Genomic DNA, 20,849 nt, shown 5'->3' on the forward strand with positions numbered 1-20,849 from the left:
TGGGGTCCAAAAATCGTATACTAGGACAGACCCGTGAGTTGACTATCGCTGCACAACTAAACCCAGGTCTATAGTTTTTAAGGTTAAAAATGTTTGTTTCTTCTCGTTTTTATATAACTTAAAAAGCGGTTAAGAATCTTTCATGTACATTAAATTAAACTAACTGTTTCCCTTCTTTTAAAATTCGGTGATGATGGACCAAACCTCTGCTAGATGTTAGTTCCACATTTATAAAAACTATATTTTGGTCTGGGTTGACCCTCGTCAGTTCTTGAGAATTTTTCTGGCACGAAGATTAATTCTAATTATTAATTGGAATTTGATTTTTCATGTAATTTATTGACTCTTAAGTGTTGGTCAAGATTTTCGAATTTTGATGTTTTCCTAGAGAACGATTTTTATATCCATGTGTTTTCCATGTAAAAAATTGATTGTAGGGCCGGGGAGGGGGGGGGGGGCAAAAATTGGTGTAATATTAAACACTAACGATGACGTAATAAGAATTAATAATTGCGAATAATGAAGTTCATACTTTTTAAAAACAAACCACATGATTTCCACCCTTCCCCCCCCCCCCACGCATAGTTTGATAAAATTTGCTTTATGCATTAGTAGGTTTACAGGTGATTGAACTGTAAATCTTCTGCACTTGTTAAAATAATATTGTAATTAGGCTTTCAGGGCGCTTCGCGCTCATTACTATTTCAACTTTTAATTAGTGCTTTATTTGTATACATAACAATAACAAAAAAATATTAGTTGAATTAAAAATAATTTTTCGTGGATTTTTAAAATTTATGAAATCTGAATTTTTGTGGGCACATTTTTGATATTCGGATAAATTATAAACCTTCCCTGGAGTTAAGTTAGGTCCCCCAAAATGTTTGGGTCCGATCGGATCAGCCGTTTTGACGTGTATCTGATCCAAAAAAAACAGACAAACAAGCAATATATATCTATAAATAGGTTGCGCCCATCTTCTATTTCAATTCAAAACATTTTCTCTTTCTATACATTGTAAAACAAAAACAAACAAAAATTTTTGCGGATTTTATTTAAAAATTTCGTCGATTTTCAAACTTTTCTAAAATCGAAATTTGTTAGAGGCAAATTTTTGATAATTTGTTCATCCATAAACCTTCCTTGGGGTTACGTGGGAAAAAATCGGTTCAGCCGTTTTGACGTTTATTGGATACAAACAGACAGACAGACAAGTAATGTATTTATATAGAAGTAACTTTTAATGAAAACTGCGATCAATCTATCTAACTAGATATAATCTATCCATATGGACTTTAAATATTTGTTACAAATGTACAAATGCCTTACTTCAATAATACTTAAGTCTGTATCAATCCAGATACAACTCGCTCTCGAACTCTTTACTCTCCAATAATACTTTAGTATGCATCAATCCAGATACAACTTGCTCTTGAACTCTATACTCTCCAATAATACTTTAGTCTGTATCAATCCAGATACAACTCTCTCTGTATTCTTAAGTATGTATCAATCCAGATACAGCTCTCTCTGTCTTAAGTATATCAATCCAGATACAACTCCTTCTCATACTCTTAAGTATGTATTTATCTACACACACAGCTATAGAACTCTTTAGTCTCTACCGAGCAATATTACTCTAACCGTAATAAAACAGTGGTTCATATTTAACTGAACTTTATTTGAGCACAGGGTACAGATAAAGTTAAAACTGTTCGATCTTATGGTCAGGTGTTTACAATGTAATATATATACATGTAGCAAATGCCTTACTCCAATAGTTTCTCTTAAGTCTCTACTAATCCAGGTATGACCTTCTGTAATCTTAATATGTATCCTACAGATACAACTCGCTCTCGAACTCGCTTGTTCGATCAATAATACTCAGTCTGTATCAATCCAGATATGACTGTGTATTCTTTAATATGTATTTGTCTTCCAAGATACAACTCGTGCAGACTCTAGGCTATAATACTCAGTCTGTATCAATCCAGGTATATTGCTCTTGTATCCCTCAATATGTATCGTACAGATACAACTCAATATCGAACATAATTTCAGTAAATAGTATTACTTGGTAATGATATTGACGGATAGTTAGGTTACAGATATTGTACAAGGTAATATAAATATGGGGTTTACTACGATATTTATTACATACATTTAGGTTTAGGTTTCCAAAACATGTGGATTATTACTATATTTATTACATTTTTATCCATCTTATTATCTTTATACATGTGCATCTATCTATCTGTTTATTAACCTAAATATCTCCTATCTATTTATCTATCTATCTATGTATTATCTATCTATCTATCTAACTATATATCTACCTATATCGATATCTATCTATCTATATATCTAACTAACTATCCTTCTACCTATCTATCTATCTATATATATATCTTTCTATCTATCAATCTGTTTCTATTTGTCTATCTATCTGTCTATATGTCTATCACCCTGTCTGTCTGTTTGTCTGTCTGGGTGTCTGTCTGTCTATCTATCTATCTGTCTGTTTGTCTGTCTGGGCGTCTGTCTATCTATCTATCTATCTATCTATCTATATATGTATCTATCTATCAATGAGTATATTTATATTGTGAAAGTTTGCTTCACTACAGTTAGTTTAGTTCCGTTCTTTACACCAGATACAGGATACTGGATACCAGATACAGAGAAACGACAGTTTTGAAAATAATCCGTCTTAAAGATTATAACATAATTCATACTTCGTTGTCAATCTAACATGCCACTTTATTCCTGGAGGTGTACTTGAAATTACATCTCTAGATTTTGTAAAACTCTGTAATTTTGGCAATGAATTTCGAAAATTTTGACTTAACAAGTGTTTCTTTTATCCTAATGTTTTATTATTTCGCTGTAATGAATCTCATAGTGTGAAATTTAGCTTTTTTTAGTAACAAGGTTGTTTAAGACTTAAAGGGAGTGTATAAAGCGTAATTCACAACGGTACCCTTAAATTCTTTTTCTGATCACTAATGTTAAAGATATTGTCGGTTTTCTAGCTTGATAAGTGGTTACTTTCGTTACTTCTTATATGTTTTCCTAGCTTGATAAGTGGTTACTTCCGTTACTTCTTTTGTTTTCCTGCAGTAGAAATACGAAGTAACTTTTTTTTGTACAGTACCCACAAATTTGAAAATTTGAAATAATCCTGTCCGGGTTAAGCTTTGAAGGGTATGGTTGTGAATTGGGCATTGCCATCTTTCCGTGTAGGGTCGGTTGAAAATACGCTCTCAGTTCCTTTAACACATCAACAAATGATTGTTAAATGATTAATTCAAGCAGAGTACACTTTTGAACTATAAGAAAAGATAAGATGAAAGTTTATTGCTAAAATACATGTATCTGTGTACAGAACGAGTTTACAATTACAAATTGATGATTATATTAACAGTACAAGTATAAAGCAATTAGAGTTTAAAGTAATTTTCTGACATGTACACAACAAATATCAAAACATATTAAAACATATCTAATTAGTTTTACATCAATAGCAATTCGATTTATAACACACATTGTAATGTAATTTTCAAAAAGAGAATTTAGTAGTCTATTTTTGAATATATCTACAATGATACTTTATTACTAACGTAAATTTACACTATAAGTTTATTAGATAAAATATTGCACTAATCTAGCACGTCTCTCCTCACTTAATCTTTATGACTAAACTGCCTCTAACTCTAATTATCAGTCAACCCTGACCGATGTATGGCTAAACCACCTCTAACTCTTATAATCAGCCTACCCAGGCTGATTCCGTCTCTGCTGAACGAGAGTCTGTATTCAATTGATTTATTTATAAACATGGTTGTACGTGCCGGTATGACCGGCCAGGTTACAAAAGTTAAAGATAGAATTATAAATACAAAATATAAATAGCACAGTAAGGTAGATAGTTAGCGATACAGCTACTGCAGAATTCATTACAATATATTAAAAAATCTTTATTTCAGATGAAACATTAGTTTTCCGAGATTACAGGTTTAACGAGTAGAGCGTTGAGTAGAAACAACAGTATTATGGGATCAATCATCAACACTGCTCTCTGCCTTAGTAAGTTAGAAAATATTACTGATCTCAAATTCTAATTTTGAAAAACAAATTTGTAACCTGATGTTTCTAACTTTGAATTTTTAATCTTGCCAAGATTCTAATTTGAAATATCATAGATCTACAATATCATGTTGAACATATATGAAGATTAGGAATTTAGTGTTTGAGAATAGTATTTAATTCTTTTTTTACAATTTAATTACAATTTTCTAAGTGCTTTAAACTATCTTGCAGTTCTAAAATCCTGATCCAAGGAGCGAAATATCAACCCAAAACTGTAAGAGAAAACAAAAAATTGCGTTCAAATCCTAAATCTGAAGTGTTAAAAATATTATAGAGTTTAACATAAAAATAAGCGGAAAATAGAAGAAAATATTTGAAAAATTCTTCTTTTGTTTATGACCCGGATCCTACTTTAATTTATTTTATTATTAGTTGGGTTGAACAGTCCTGCTTTATGTGCTGGAGCATCGTCATGGAAAAATAGAAAGGTAAATTGTAAAAAATCTTAATTTTTATAGATCTTTTGCTTTCTTTGATTTCCTTCCGAGTTCAATGATTTAGAAATTGGTTAAAAATCGTGTCACTTTATATTACTAGTACAGTCCTTAAATCCCTGTTGTTCAGTACACCCACCTAGAGTCTACGCAGACCAATAGTTTACTTGTACAGTTCCTTTAATCCATGTTGTTTAGTACACACACCTAGAGTCTACGCAGACCAATAGATTACTGGTACAGTTCCTTTAATCCCTGTTGTTTAGTACACCCACCTAGAGTCTACGCAGACCATGATGGATTACTAGTACGGTTCCTTTAATCCCTGTTGTTTAGTATACCCACCTAGAGTCTACGCAGACCAACAACAAGCTCATCACAGCAAACTCAGACTTTAAATACTTTGCTCAAGGTAACTAATTCATAGTCTTTGTCCAGCATCCTAGGGCCAGGTATATATTGTTCGGAACATTTTTGGGTTTAAGTATTAAAAAGGTTGGAAAAATTTGCCGGAAAAAGTATAATTTTTCCGACAATGAAAACAAAAAAATATGCGAAGTATTATTTTTTAATAAACAAAAGTCTTGCAGACAAATTAGCCACACAAAAAAAAACAAAGATTATTTCAAGTATGAACAGGGGTGTATATTAGGGATGATCGATTTATGATTTTTTTTTAAATCAGCCAACAGCCCACTGCTGGGGGTTTGTGCATTAAGATCAACAAAATTAATGTGACCAAAAAGAAATTCAAAAAATGTCCAGACGGCTGCGATCCTACTATTTAATGTCGATGAAATGACTCAAACCCCCCAAGAAAAATATATTTAAAAAATACATGTTAAACCTCATTTTCTTGGATTTTTTGCCTAAATTAGAATTTGTTAACGAATTATGATTTAATTAAATATTAATGAGTTAAAACACGAAAACTGACAAAAAACATCAAAAAAGTTATAAAGCAATTTAATTTTTTGTCTATTTTTCGGCCTCAGCTTATTTTACCAAAAAAAATATGTTTTTGTTTTCTTTTTTCACAGGAAAAAAAGATGATTTTAGAGAGGGAAAATTTGATTTTTTGTGGGAAAATTATGAAAAAGGGTAAAAAAATTGACTATTACAATTTTTCATTTTTCCACATAAAGTATCAAAAACCATTCTTCAAATATACATACCCAGGGGGAAAAAAATCTATCTGAACAACTTCAATTTCAGTCTATTTGTTGAGGAAACTTATGGTATCCTCAAGAGGCTTAAAAAATTATAGTTTAATTTCCAACGTGTTTTTTTTTATAATTCGATGGGCAACGCCGGGTACTTCTACTAATGAAATATATACTTCTGTAGATCTAGAGAATAATCCTGTTTTGTAAGAAACCTTGAGGTGCTTGGTGTTGCCTTTTAACTTCGAAAAAAGAAAATATTTCCAATTTTAAAGAAAACGATTTTTGAAAAAAAAATTAAGATTTAGCGTTTCCCCCATGGTACTCATGGGCTCCCTCAAAAAAATTTAACTAATTGGTTCAGCTCTTTGGCACGCAAAAGCCAACATATATAATTATGAGCGAAAAGCTTTATTATATAGATATTTATTAATTGAATATATTTTTGTAGATCTTGAAAATGATCCTGATTTTGTGAGAAACCTTGATAAGATTCTGATCCCCAGGGTTGTTGGAACTCCAAACCATCAGAAAGTTAGAAAGGTAATTATTTAGATTTTATGTTGAAAGGACAGTAAACATAGTTTAAAGTGATGTTCAATTCATTGAGCAGCGGCATGTCCGATTCAACAAAGGTAACCTTTATAAATGAACAGTACTTAGGATTCATTTAATTTTGATTCGGATCCGGATCCGGAGCCTGGTTCCGCACTGGAAAAAAATGGATCCGAATCCGGATCCAGGTCATTTCTCTAAGATTTACTGAATTTCTTTAACAAAAAAATAATTTTCAAATTTTTTGTATTTTTTCGCTTATTTTTTTGATGAACCATTCAAAAATGAGGAAATTTTTATAATCTCTCTTTTTTTCAAAAGTTCAGATTTGGTTTTAGGAGTAAAAAGTTTTTTTCTTCAGTTTTTGGTTGATTTTTTTACCCCTTGGATCCGGATCCGCAAGATTTTGGCTTCCTGGATCCGGATCCGCAAAAATATGCGGATCCACGGATCCGGATTGATCCTTAGCACTGCCTTTATCAATGAAGAAGAGTTATAGATCTTGTTGAAATGAATAACTCCATGGTTTCTACAAGCAAAAATTCCTAAGTAACTTAAGAGGGAAACAACACTCGAAAATAATCAAATTTAAAAAACAAGAGACATTAAAAGCTCATTCATTCTTCAGACAAAGGTTGTATGGATACCATTCGGAATCGGACATGCCCTTCTTTGAATTCAGATTCACTTTAAAATATATTTTGTTTACACTCACAGTCTTTTAGAAAAGAGGAAAAATTCTAAATCAGCACTTCGCAAAAATAAACATTTTTTTCCTAATAATAATACTTTTTCTTAATTATTACTCTTCCTTGGGAGAATGTGGGGGGGGTAATTTTCCCGAACTAATATATACCCCTGTTTTTTTGTTGGTAAATGAACATCTTATTATTAGAATTAAAAAAAATTTTGAAACAGAAAAACGACATTATCTTCAACAATATAGATCACATTAAGGTTTTGATGCATAGAGGGGCACTAACTATGCTTACAGAGTCCCTGATGTTTAATTACATAATGTGACGTCATTGTACCATAATTAACATGAATCTGAAAACTATTTATAGAAACAAACAATTATACAGATTATAAATAGTATCCCTCCTTTATTAAGAACAGGGATTAGGGGGAGGTTATTGTAAAATTAATCTTTTAATTGTACGTCTCCCGTGGATTTCTTTTTAATTTTATGATTATATATAATACAATCATGCATTCATGTTTCTTGCACTCTCAATAATGTTGAGCATATTGTTGATACAATGAATGTTTAGCATATTAATGATGCAATGAAGGTTTTAGCATATTGTTGATACAATGAATATTTAGTATATTGTTGATACAATGAATATTTAGCATATTGATGATACAATGAATGTTTAGCATATTAATGATGCAATGAATGATTAGCATATTGTTTATACAATGAATATTTAGCATATTGTTGATACAATGAATGTTTAGCATATTGTTGATACAATCGAATATTTAGCATATTGTTGATACAAAGAATATTTAGCATATTGTTGATACAATGAATATTTAGCATATTGTTGATACAATGAATATTTAGCATATTGTTGATACAATGAATGGTCTTGGATGGAAAGTAGAACAGCCCGGGTTCAACGATGATACACCAGAAGGAAACAAAATGTAAGTATATGATTTACAGTGTTAAGCAGAAAACTCTAAAGACGACATTGAGACTCAAGTTTTGACTTTAAATAGTCCAATAAACATGGGACATCGTAATTGTGCAGTGTAAACAGACCCATTTAACCTAATTAGAGATTTAGTAAGTGTCTAGTAAAACTATTTGCTTTGTAACCACATCAAATAAACTATAAAGTATTTATATAAAGCCGTCTTCCTATTCCAGAGTTTTCTGGTTATCACTGAATTTATATTCAACTATTTTTGTTTATATTAATAGCATTAAGACGCTAATACTAGTGACTTAACAATTAAATGATTCTGTTTAATTAACAAGGGTACCCTAAAGGCGTATATCGAGATTAAGTGCCGGAGATTTATTTATATCATCATGAACCAGTCAAAGGTTTAAACCATACTTTCTATAAGTTGTTGTGAAATAGAAATTTGTAACGATTAATTAAATGACATTTGAAACATTAAAGTAATTTTTTTAATAATTTTCTCCGCGGATAATAAATAATTATCAGACTTTGCGGTATTTTAAAAACTTTCTAAACTTCATACTCCCGCTAATTTAAAAACTTGCATGCAGGTCCATGTTTAATCCAGCTCTTTACAAAGGAATATGATTTAGTAATAATTTATTTTTGCATTCTTTTCTCCAACAATAAGATATTCAATGTTTTTCGCATTTTCATACTTAACAAAAATGCCTTTTTTACTTTTTAAAACCTTTTACATTTTTTAATTTCTGGAAAATAATTTTCTTGTGTTCTTAGGTTTACAAACGTGATAGCAACCTTAGACCTTGATGCCCCCAGAAGGTTTGTAATTTTAGTTTTTAATATTTCACAAAAATAATATTTAGTATTAAAGGACTGAACATTTTACTAATAATATTTAGTATTAAAGGACTGAACATTTTACTGATAATATTTAGTATTAAAGGACTGAACATTTTACTGAAATTTGAATTTTTTTATTTCTTTGCAATGATTAAAGTATAAAATATCCAAGGTTTACACCTTTAGGTTAAATTTATAAGAACTAGAAAACAAGAAATAGTTAAGAGAAAGCAAATTACTATTTTGGGAGTTAAACAAAAAGTGCAATGGATAAATTCACAATTTTGTTTAATCTCATCTCCTTTTATAAATAAATACTGTGTTCTCTATCTGTTGTTAATTGCTTTCCCTCCTGTTTAAAATTATTTTCTACTCTGAAATGTTAAAAAAACAATCTTGAAGAGTGTAGAATTTTTTTTTATCTGTTATACAAAAAATGAAGAATAAAATAACATTTTAAAAGTTATTTTTAAAGAATTCTTTCGCTATAATTGTTTTAAGAGCGTTTTAAATACAATGCAATATTTGTAGGTTGGTGATAGCTTGTCATTATGATTCATTGAACAAACCAGTTGGATTCCTCGGAGCAATAGGAAACTCGTTTTTAACTAGACAAATTTACAAAAATAAAATTGCTAAATTTAATTTTTGTTCTCATTTTATCTTTTTATTATCTTATTTAACCTAATTGTACTTTTCTTGCTTTATTTTTGAATTGTTCATTGGTCAAATTTATCCATTTTGGCCAATTTTCAGTTAGAAACAAAAGTTTGTTTATAATTTTTTTTCCGGCACAAATACTAATTTAAAGAAACTGCCGTTCCCTTTATTTAAACCCTATTCACATTTAACATATATGATCAACAATGTGGAAAATATCGGATCTTTTTTAGCTCGAAAAGTGTTTTACTCTGATAACTTGATTACGATTGAAAATATTCAATTTGTAGAGTTAAAAAACATTGGAAATCGATCATTTATTCTGAACTCAACAACGCTTTTATGGGTTTGAAACGGTCAAACCACTTGGTAAATGGAGGGTTATTAGAAATGTCATGTAAAAAAACCCTGTTAGATTCCGCTGTGCCCTGTGCACAAATGTTGAACCTAGCGCACACTATGCATCAGGATCTTAAACTACAGAAACTAAAGGTAGAAAATTTAAACAGGCCTTCTGGGAGCCTTGATCCCCGATATTAAAAAAAAAACATTTTCTATTTTTTATTCTTATCATTTACTTGAACCGAATCTTCTTAACCGGACCACAAGGGAAGTGGTTGAACAAGGTCTTCGTAGTTCAACTAAGTCTTACAAATTATGATATTTTTTATCCACCCGGCTTGAAGTCTCGCAAAAAGGTTGGACCCGATGAGTCCATCCATTTTGACGTAATCTAATAATAAGAAGAAAAAAAGTAAAATTATTGTTAACATAGACTGCTAACTAAACATACAGGAGTGTATATTTTCTTTAAGTATCCCCCCCCCTCTTTTAATTTTTTTTTAGGGTTCTTTACTGAATTTGTGAAAATAATTTATTTTTAGGGGAAAATAAATAAGTTTTTAGTGAATTGTCAAAAAGGATGAGAAAAACTTTGATGGTGTCCAGTTTTTCATTTTTTAAAGATTTTAAAAATTGTTCTTTTACATTTTTTATCGTGCAAAACTCAATATTTCTCTTTATTTAGAATCCTGAAATTACATTACAATTTATATTCTTCGATGGTGAGGAAGCCTTTGTGAGGTAAAGAACAACAATGATCTTTTACATTTTTATTTCTTGGTTTTAGTCGTGATTTTCAGGTAAAATGTTTAAATCTTAATTGAGTTGAAAATGATTATTTTTGTTTGAAAATTCTTACGTGAAAATCATTTATTCAATTTTAGGATAATTGTATAACAGAATTTTAGTTTTATTAGGCAAAGTAAGTAACTAAACCGGTTTTTCTTGTAGAATTCGTGGATTTTTCCAAACATTTTCCGTTCCGAGGGGGGAAACCAAGCCACACCAGTAGCACTTTCTATCCACAGTCCACTTGCAGTAAAGCGCTCACCCGTAGTGCTTCTTTAGCCACACCCAAATAGCTTTCGGCAAAATGTCTTTAGTTTAAAGAGAAATGCATCGTTAATTTAAAATTCTGAAGACGTCATATGGCATCTATTATATACAGCTATACTTATTTATCATATTTGTATTTGGTAATTTAAGTAAACATTCTGGCTCTTACCCAAATAGCTTCCATTCCACACTATTAAGACGACCTGAAACTATTTAAATGTAACGATTCTGAGGTTAAATTAAGTCTTCTACCGTGATTATAATTTTTCTATGGCTTCATAAATAATTCGGCATTGAAAAAAAAAGTTTAGAGTTGCAGGAAATCATAAATATAAGGAAAGACCATATGTAAAGACGATTCTTTTCCAGTGATTTTAACATTTTTCATATTTTTATGCCTCAATAAGTCCTATTAACAACAAAATGTTTTCCTGGAGGTATATTGTGTTATGATGCTAAGGCATTTTCTTCCTGAAAATGCATTCGTTATTAATTTAAATTTGGTTTGCACTGTGTAGGAGGACAGTGAATTGTCTTGGTGAGAAATGGAATGTTCTGCAATTTCCTCATTAACCGCAATATTTCTTACATTTGGGCCAATGTTAATCTTCTTTAAACATGTTTTTGAAATTGAGGATAAGTTCAATCTTTGCAGAAAACAATGCAGTTTTGTGTAGGATTCGCATAAAAATTATCTGAAATCGGAAATAAGGGTTAAATTCACCCAAGTGCGATCAAATACTGGTATTAAAGTAATAAGAATCTATTTTGTATCAATTGTTGCCAAATGGGAGATTTAATGACTGAACTCAGAGGAATGAACAGAAAAAAGTTTTTATTTAATTGTAAACTGTAATTCAGTATGTTTTTAAAAAAGCGTATTTTTTATGTCCAATTCTTGAAAAGGTTTAAATACACCTTAGGGTTTCCACCGGAATTCCGGGTTACGGTTTACGTACGGAAATGATCCGGAAATTTTTTCCATTTCCATTATGGAAAAGGTTCCGGAAAACCGGAATTCCAGAACGATTTCTGGAACGATTTTTTTCCCCGTAAAACGGAAATTTCCGGAACGTTGTTCCGGAATTACGGATCGTTCCGGAATATCGTTCCGGATAGTTATCTTTTTCTTAAAACATTTTTTTTAAAGTGAATATTCGCAAGTTATCTTTTTCCATCTCATAATCCGAGTTCGTTTCCCTTATGTCCATTTCACAGGCAAATTTTTGTTTTTAAATCTTTTTTGTTTGTTTATTTTCTTGTGGTTTTTAACAATTTTTTAAAAAAAAATTATCGAGTTTGATGTTTATTTTCGTTAGAACTAACGAGGGTCAACCCCGACCGAAATATATTTTCAATAAATGTGGAACTAACTTCTACTTTTTTTACTCTACAGAGGTTTGGCCCATCACTATCACCGAATTTTAAATGGGAGTTTATTGGTCATTTATGGATACAATTAGGCACTAAAAATTAAGACGTATTGCAGGAAGCAATTTGGTTATGGCCAAGGACGCGCTACGTGTGAGCGCTTTGCCGCAAGTCTATGTTTGTGAGTAAATTGTGGATAGGAAGCACTACGGGTGTGGCTTGATCCCCCCCCCCTTCCTCATCTCTGTGAATTTTCAAAAATATGTTTAGGTGGACCTCTACAGATTCCATATATGGTGCTAGAAACCTTGCTGCTAGATGGGAGGGACAGGTAAATAGTTTTCCGAATATTAGAAAGAAAGACGGCTTTTATGCTTTTTTAGCTGTACTCAGTGCTGCGGTTAGGACAATGGGGAAATAATTAAATGTGTACATTTTGGAAAAAATTTTATAAGGAAAACATTGCTCAGAACCCATTCACGGGCAGCCGTAGTACATTTGAATTTCCGAGCCGGGTCAACCTTTCCGGTATCAGTTTGTACTGTATCGCCCGGACATTGGGTAAATAAGGCAGTCACTCAATAGGACTAGCCGGTGCAACAAGGTTGACGCGGTCAGACTTAAGGTTTAATTTACTTTTACCAAAGGGTCAGAGGTGCGTGCATTAAGTTTTGACTACTACTACTACTACCTACTTGGTTTTATAAGGTTAATTTGTGTGTCAACAGTTTATATATATGTTACAGGAGTACAGTAGAGATGGGGTAAATGGAAACCATAATGATAGGATTGACATGTTTGTACTTCTTGACCTCATTGGTACTGCAGATACACAATTCACAAAGCTGGAGCAGTCAACAGGTAATTTGGTCAATTGTAATATTTCCAAGATTTTTAGAAAATATAGGATGAATTTTAGTTACAAATAAAAATTATCATTAAAATGTAAAAATATATTAATTAATTGTCACAATTACCCCTTAAAATGCATATTTGTCTTCTGTTTCATGTTGAAAATGGACAAAATGAATATATTCTGATAATCTTTTCATTTACAACTTTTTATGAATTGTAGCTTGCATTGATTTATAGTGATTTCAATTTATAATTACTTTTCCCGTTCATATATTTAATATTTATCCTTGAATGGATCCTGTAATCCCGCAATATATTTAGATGTCGTCTTTGTTATACCAAGTATTTCGGAAGAAAAGCATATATTTCATAGCAAAACCACAAGACAGTACAGGAGTTTCGGGATAATCTAAATATATAAATAGATTCTAACAGATATACAGAAAAAGATTTAGGGGCGCCAGTAGCACGCCAAAACCTTCATTTAGTCAGAGTAGCGTGTTGAAAAATCCTATTTTAGGAGTTTTCAAGGAAATAGGGGGTTTTCGTTCGAAATTCTAAACCTTAACATAATATTTGAACATCTTAGTCTTCTCCCAAAAAAAAAATCTTAAGCGGCCAAGCCTTATCTGACATAAATAAGAGGTTTATGGAAAAAACTCATTTTAACTGACACCCCCCCCCCCCATAATTATTGTACAGGGTGTCCCACGAAACATGACAGTTGGTAATTACTTTTGAATGTCGTCTTCCATACACTGTATTAGATATTAAAGGCTATTTGAAATTTATTTCGTTTAAAAATCTTTTGCTCAAATCTAATTTTCTTTGAAGTTAATTTTACGATAATATGACTCCTGTATACTATTTTTTATTATTGTTTTTTGTATTACACAATTTAACAAATTATTGAAGAAGACATTCTAAACTATGACACCCTGTATGTATAGGTGATTGGTATGACCGGTTAGTGAGTATTGAGCAAAATCTTCGAAATAACAGACTCATCAATGGAAATACTATTTTTAGGGTAATCTACTAATGCTTATTACTTATTAATATAGATTATTTTCAAATATACTTTGATGTGTAAAGGCACTGCAAACGTAATTTCCAGTAACCCTCGCATGCAAAGATGCTAATGCCCATTTCACAACCGTTTATAATTCTGTTTACACTTTTAGAATAAAACAAAATATCTTCCACATTATTGATCAAATCAAAGGTTTTAACAAATTAAGGGTATCGTTATGGATCTTTGCATAAATGGTCAATTGAAAATACGCTATAGTCTCTTCAAAATGTCAAAAATTTCTAGAAATAAAAGAATTTTTCTTTAAAAATGGGTTTTATAGGACCAGTCTGTTAATGCTGGGATTGAAGACGACCATATTCCGTTCAAGCGGCGGAATGTCCCAATTCTTCATCTGATAAGCACACCCTTCCCAAAGGTTTGGTTTTATTTTATTTTTTAACAAAGGTTGTTGATTTGTAAATATTTGTGAATGTTGGAATGCGTTGCTGACATTGTACTGATCGTAATCGTTTTGAGGTCCGGTTGAGACATTTAGCAATTTTTTACGTTTAAAGTGCTTAACAAAATGTGAGTTTTTATCACATTTCAAAATAGATTCCAGAAGAAATTTTGCGTCAATACAGTTTTTGAAATATATTATTTACACAATTTATTCTAGATCAGTTTGATTTTTGTGAATTATGTGAATTTATTTCAGATTTTAACTAAAACGATTTTTCAAAATGGAAAAGGAAGAACTATTTTTCAAAATGGAAAAGGAAGAACTATTTTCAAAATGGAAAACGAAGAACGATTTTAATAATTGTTTTGAAAATCGTTTTTTGGTAATATCTTTGGGGAGATTAAAAATGTTGCATAATGTAAAAAATGCACACTTGTCTAGCATGCAATATTGAGATATGATTTACTTAAATCTAAAGTTAATGTGGAGCTTCTTAAAACAAGTCTTAAAACTTTAAATGTTTTAAAACAGACCTCATAGCGATGCCCAGCAGATTTATTCTGCTGTCTCATTGTTTTGTGAGAGAATTATTTCGCAATTTTAAATAACCTAATCCGAAGAAATTAGCTCATCATATTCCATTTGTCAATTCAAAAGATCTTAACTGAAGAACTTTGCCTTCATATAAAAAAAACTCATTAGTTAACAATTTATTTATTTTAAATCCTTCATCTCTCCTTCTGTATTTTTATAAATGTCGGAATTTAACGTTGAAATAACTTATTATTATTAGAAGTGTTGTTGCCTGAAAGGCCTGATGCATATTTCTATATATATACGTTGCTTGTCACATTGTACTTATAGCTTTCAGAGAAGCAACAACTAGGCATGCTAGGCGTTTTAAAAGTATTCAGAGATACAGGGTGAGAGAGAAAAAATGGTAGACTAGAGAAACTTCAGCCAGGGGTGTATATCCCCCGTATACACCCCTGCACACAAATGAAAAAGAAAAAAACTGAACTACAAATAACATTAAAGGCCTGCTTTTATCTTTAAACGCTGTATTAACTGCAAAATGGAGGATCCAGATTTTGCAGAATGGAGGATCCAGATTTTGCTACTGACAGCTACAAATATACTCCTTAATAACAAGTCTGGTTAGCTCTGGTTAGCTGAACCTAACCCTGTGTGGAATTAAACATGGCAATACACCCTACTTGGAAAAAAGAAAATAATAGTGCAGAGAAGGAGGGGTTCTCAATGCTTCTTTTTCCCCTCCCTCTTGCCAGAAACAAGGAAAATGGAAACATCTAAAGTAGAATCCTGTTAAGTTGTGCACCATGCACTTTGATACTGGTTTATACTCTGCCTGCTGCAAGGAAAAGATTGCTGTTGACGTGGCCGTATTCTGAAGTACTGTACGAGATGAACTTACAAGAATCAAGAATTATTTTGTCAAAAATATCCACTCCTTGCCTAACCTTTCTTATCCCATTTGTCATTATTACTGCAGAATTCTGACAATGGATCCTCAGAATTTTCAAACCCCGCTTAGCAGTTACTTTTATTTTTCCATCCTGTAAGAAAATATATAATAAATATGAAGAATAGCTGGCAAAAAGCTGCATCATCATTCCTCAGCACAACTTGTCAGAGAAATTTGACACCTAAATAATTGCCTAACCCATCCTCCAATGTGGCCCCTCACCTACCCCCCTCCCCCTTAACCCTCGAGTCTGATCATCTTGTCAGGTCACGGGTATGCCTGATAAAGAAATAAAACTGAATAGTTTTAAAAGAGAAGAGCTGAAAATATATGTATGATCAGCTAAAAAGAAGATACAACAGTCAGATAAAAAAGAAATTTTATTTTTAAATAAATTTCTGGCACCTCACATGACCCCATAGAAGGTTTATGGATACTTTGAATTTTCAAAAATTAGCCTCCCTACAAACTTTGATTTTCATTAAATTTTATTATAAAATCCATTCGCAAACTTTTTGTTTGTTTTTGTTTCACAATGTTCACAACTGAAAAAGAAGATGGTCGCGAATCGCCATGAAAGCACAGTATAACATATACTCCTCATAAAATATTACAAGATATTGAAATGGTTTAAATGGGATGCGGAAGTTCTGCAGAACCAGTTTTTTAGTTTTTTGAATTATAGCGGTTTTTTGTTTGCTGTCAAATTTTTTAATTTGTAGTTTCAATCATAATTTTTTTCAGGTTTGGCACACAATCAATGATAACCGAGAAAACCTGAATTTTGACAGAATATCTAGTATCAGCAAAGTTCTAAGGTAACCCCTTTTTTGATTTTAAAACTTCTTTCAAAATGTACTATCAATTTTCTTTCAACTTGAAGGGACAGTGGAAGTAATTTTAAGCAACCTTTCATTTAAAGATGGTCTATGTCCGATTCACAACAGTATCTTTGTCTGAGACAAAGAACTTAATTAAACACCTTTTTAGCTGGAAAAACATTGATATCTTTCCCACCGTTGCTCACATAAAGGTTGTTAATGACATTGTTGAGAATTTCTAAATTTAGGGTCGTTTAAAATTTCGCGTACAGTCCCTCTAAAGAATTAGATTTGACTTTTCTTGTTATTTCAGAGTGTTTGTGGCGGAATACCTACACCTTTCCGGAATTATATTCATACAAAATTCATTTTGATTTTTTTTCTTTAAATTATTTAAAAAGCTAAATTTTTTTCTTATATAAAACTTTTCAAGTTTTTAATGAATATAATTTTGCGAAGGCTAAAGAAGAAGAAAATCAACGAGTTGAGTTTTAACCCAAGTAACAAAAGTGAGGAATTTCCCCAGATTCTCCAACCGTGGTGACTTTCTTTAAGGAATTTCCGAGGAATTTCTCGAGAATCATTTCCTGTAACTGATTCCTCGGAAATTCTTGAGAAATTCCCTAGAATTGTCCTCAAGATGAGAGATTTTTGTGGGATCACAGTTTTGAGACTCAGTTTCGAGAAATTCCTGAGAAATTCTCCGGAATTTTTCCCCTTGAAATTCCTCAGAATTTCTCCAGAAATATTCTCTGGAAATTCCTGAGAAATTCTTATGACTTTGTCACCATGTTTACGGATTTTTCCGGGAATTTATTAAAAGAATTAGTTTCGAGAAATTCCTGGGAATTTCTCCGGAATTTCACCCCAAGAAATTCCTGAGAAATTCTCTGGAATGCTTCTCCGGAAATTCCTGAGAAATTCTTAAAACTTGGTCACCATTAAGTTATTCACTACTTTTGTTAGTGAATATTTCAAGATATTCCTGAGGAACTCTTGAGAAAATCTTGGGAATAGTTCCCGGGAAATTCCCAGGAATTGGTTCTGAAGACCTTTTTGCTACAAATGTTCACTGGTTTTTCTGAAGAATTGGTAACAAGAAATTCCCTAGAATTGGTTACAAGAAATACCTTGGATAGAGTTACGAGAATTTCCTCGGAATGGGTTACAAGAAATTCCTCGGAACTGGTTCCTGGGAATGGGTTATGAGAAATTCCTGGGAAAAGCTGTCGACATTTTCACCGGATTTTCCTGTGAAAGATTCCTGGGAATTTCCGCGGATTCCCAGGAAAGATTCCTGGGAATTTCCGCGGATTTTCCGCAAAATTGTTACTTGGGAAGTTGTACAGTGTACACTGCCCGGTCACGTGACTGCAAGAGTTTATGAAAATCTACGAAATCTGTCGGAAAACCGGTTTTTTACCAACGAAGAAGAATGGAAGCTGATTTTTCAATTTATCATATAATCATATTTATCACATTGATTTACACATTGTTTGATTTGAGTTCTTATTCTGAATCGAAAAATTAGATTATATAATCAAATAGCTTGCAGGGCCTTTATTTTAAATATGAATTAATTTTGTAGTAATGATTGACACGAAAATTTAGGTGGCTTTCCGTTTAAGTATTGCATAGACCAACAGAAAATGAACCATTGATAAGAAATAAAACGAATTTTCTAATATTGTTTCATAAATTTAGGTTTGAAGATTACTATCTTAATGTATTGCTTAACATTTCAACTTAAGGCAAACTTAAATTCACTCTGTTGATTTCCAGTGAATAGTTATTTATTAAAAATATAAACATGTAAACTGGTGAAAAGGAATATAAGGAAAAAGAAAATTTAAGAAAATAAAACCTACATTTTTTTAGCTTTTGTAAATAATGCAAATTAATTTCAAAAACCTAATAACTTGCCTTTTTCTTTATCAGTTTAATCCCTACATCTTTTCCAGCCTGGTGTCGTAGACCTTTGATATTTCAAACTCTGATTTGTGTGAAATCAAATGGTGAACGTTTGAAATATTGAAGTAAAGATATTTAGATTTGAAAAGTTTGTTGGGAGCAATCAAATAATTGGCATTTTAATATTTTTGTCTACATTAAAATAAAAACTTCCTTTATTCAAACCAATGAGAATGGAATGAAATTGAGTTTTTATAATCTTAAAATTATTTTTTTATTAACATCTGTCTTTAACGTATTTATTGTCTTTAACTTTATCTTACAGATGAACAATGTATTTTTACCTAATTATATTAAAGTGGGATTTTTCTTGGTTGATTTTAATATGGCTAATTTTTATGTACATTAGCTGGACACATATGTATATTATTTGACAGGTTTCCTTGAAACGGCTGAACCGATCGAGCCAAAAAAAAACTTGAGACAACGACCCAAGGGAAAGTTTTTCCTGGAAAAATGTCGAACTTTATAACTTATAATCCTGCTGAACAAACACGAGAAATCCGCAAAAATTTTATAACTCGTTAAAAGTTTGCTCCAGATTTCTAAAATTTTGGTTTCATATAAAAAAGATATTATTGAACGGAATTCTTAGGGTCTTAGTAACATTGCCAGCACATGAAAGGAAGACGACAACCTGGAAATGCCCTAATTAATTCCAATTCATTTTGTTTATTTTCGTTCACTGGAGTCCAAACATAAATTCACAAACTTGTAATAAAGGTTTTACATTTTAATTCTGATGGTTCAACGAAAACTAGAATAGGAAGACAACATAAAAGCAGTAAAGTGCATTTAATGTGGTTATGACGCTATACTATTTCTATTATCAATATCCATGTTATACTTCGATATTATAACTCCTAATGATATTTATCAATATTTATTTATACCATTCTGTCCTATTGATTTGATCTCCTCCCATTGCAATACACAGATCTGAAGAATCAGATTTGATTTCAAACTTTAGATTGTGCCATGATCCAAAAGTTAAAGTTTGAATTGTTAAAGATATACAATATTAGGTTGCAAACATATAGGGATATATGTATCACGGTGATCAGTATACTGCACTGCTATTAGCTGAGGTTCCGGTGACGTAATACGGACTATGTACGGACTATATGTAATAATATCAATTTTATCTATTAAAAATGCAAAATAAGAATAAAATATAATAGGAGCAAACCTGAGATTCTCAGGCTCCTGTGGGATAAAGTCGTTTTCAGATTGGTTTCGCAAATTTGCTGAATATGATCCTACTATGATCTTATGTTTGAACCTACTACTTTTAAACAAAATTGTATATATATGAATTTTTGCATAATTTTGACACAATTTTATATCAATTTCTCAATCCAGGAACATCAGATAGATGTCTTATATGTATAGTTCAACGTCTGAGATTCTCAGGTTTTATCCTATACCCCCTTTCATTTTTCCTGTACAGTCCCTTTAATGGTTTACAACTTTCCAGCATAAGGATGCAAACATATAGGGATAAGAAAACTAAAGTTAAACAAGTAATTAAATCATGACGAAAGTTTAAAAAACAATCTCGTGCATTTATGATTTCTATATTTGAGATACCCCTCATTTTAGTTATTTATCCCAGCTGAGCAACATTGCTTACTCTTCATTTTTCTCCCACAGAACAGTGTAAATATATTTTTTGTTCGCCAAGAGAGAGAAAGTGATGAATTGCAAATTTCCATGAGAAAAATTCGGTGGATCCGCATTTAAACTACTGCCGTTTGGTTTGGCATTGATGGTTGGTCTTCGTTGAAACATACGAGCTGAGATCGTCCCCATTGGTCTGGCATTGAACGATTAAGAGCTCGCGATCGTTTTGACATTGATAGCTGAGGTTGTGTCCGTGTTTAAATTGATAGCTGACGAGTTGTACCTGGATAGATACGGGTTAGTGAAAACCTTATGGAGTAGGGCATTTACTACATACACAAACCAAAATGTAAAGACCTACAATCGACATAGATCAAAAAA

At 31.6% G+C, this 20,849-nt stretch overlaps 1 protein-coding gene across 5 annotated transcripts; it reads left to right on the plus strand.

Moving 5' to 3' along the window:
- The first annotated feature begins 1 nt into the window (after window position 1).
- On the plus strand, window positions 2-19,582 carry LOC111714474 (glutaminyl-peptide cyclotransferase). 5 transcript variants are annotated; one of them, XM_023489590.1, is made up of 18 exons: window positions 2-66; window positions 3,987-4,086; window positions 4,522-4,577; window positions 4,920-4,995; window positions 6,198-6,289; window positions 7,875-7,957; window positions 8,740-8,784; window positions 9,337-9,398; window positions 9,881-9,957; window positions 10,493-10,548; window positions 12,505-12,565; window positions 12,981-13,095; window positions 14,040-14,119; window positions 14,445-14,540; window positions 16,798-16,871; window positions 17,188-17,218; window positions 17,334-17,383; window positions 18,224-19,582. In XM_023489590.1, the coding sequence occupies exons 2-17, from the start codon at window positions 4,053-4,055 to the stop codon at window positions 17,367-17,369; spliced, it is 1,074 nt and encodes a 357-aa protein (XP_023345358.1). In that variant the 5' UTR covers window positions 2-66; window positions 3,987-4,052; the 3' UTR covers window positions 17,370-17,383; window positions 18,224-19,582. The 5 variants fall into 5 exon arrangements, with proteins under 5 accessions (XP_023345358.1, XP_023345357.1, XP_023345356.1 ...); XM_023489589.1 differs by having other exon boundaries at window positions 17,334-17,374; XM_023489588.1 differs by having other exon boundaries at window positions 17,334-17,367; window positions 18,213-19,582.
- The last annotated feature ends 1,267 nt before the right edge of the window (window positions 19,583-20,849 follow it).

This window comes from Eurytemora carolleeae, unplaced genomic scaffold, assembly GCF_000591075.1.
Source record: "Eurytemora carolleeae unplaced genomic scaffold, Eaff_2.0 scaffold1556, whole genome shotgun sequence".
NCBI lineage: Eukaryota > Metazoa > Arthropoda > Copepoda > Calanoida > Temoridae > Eurytemora > Eurytemora carolleeae.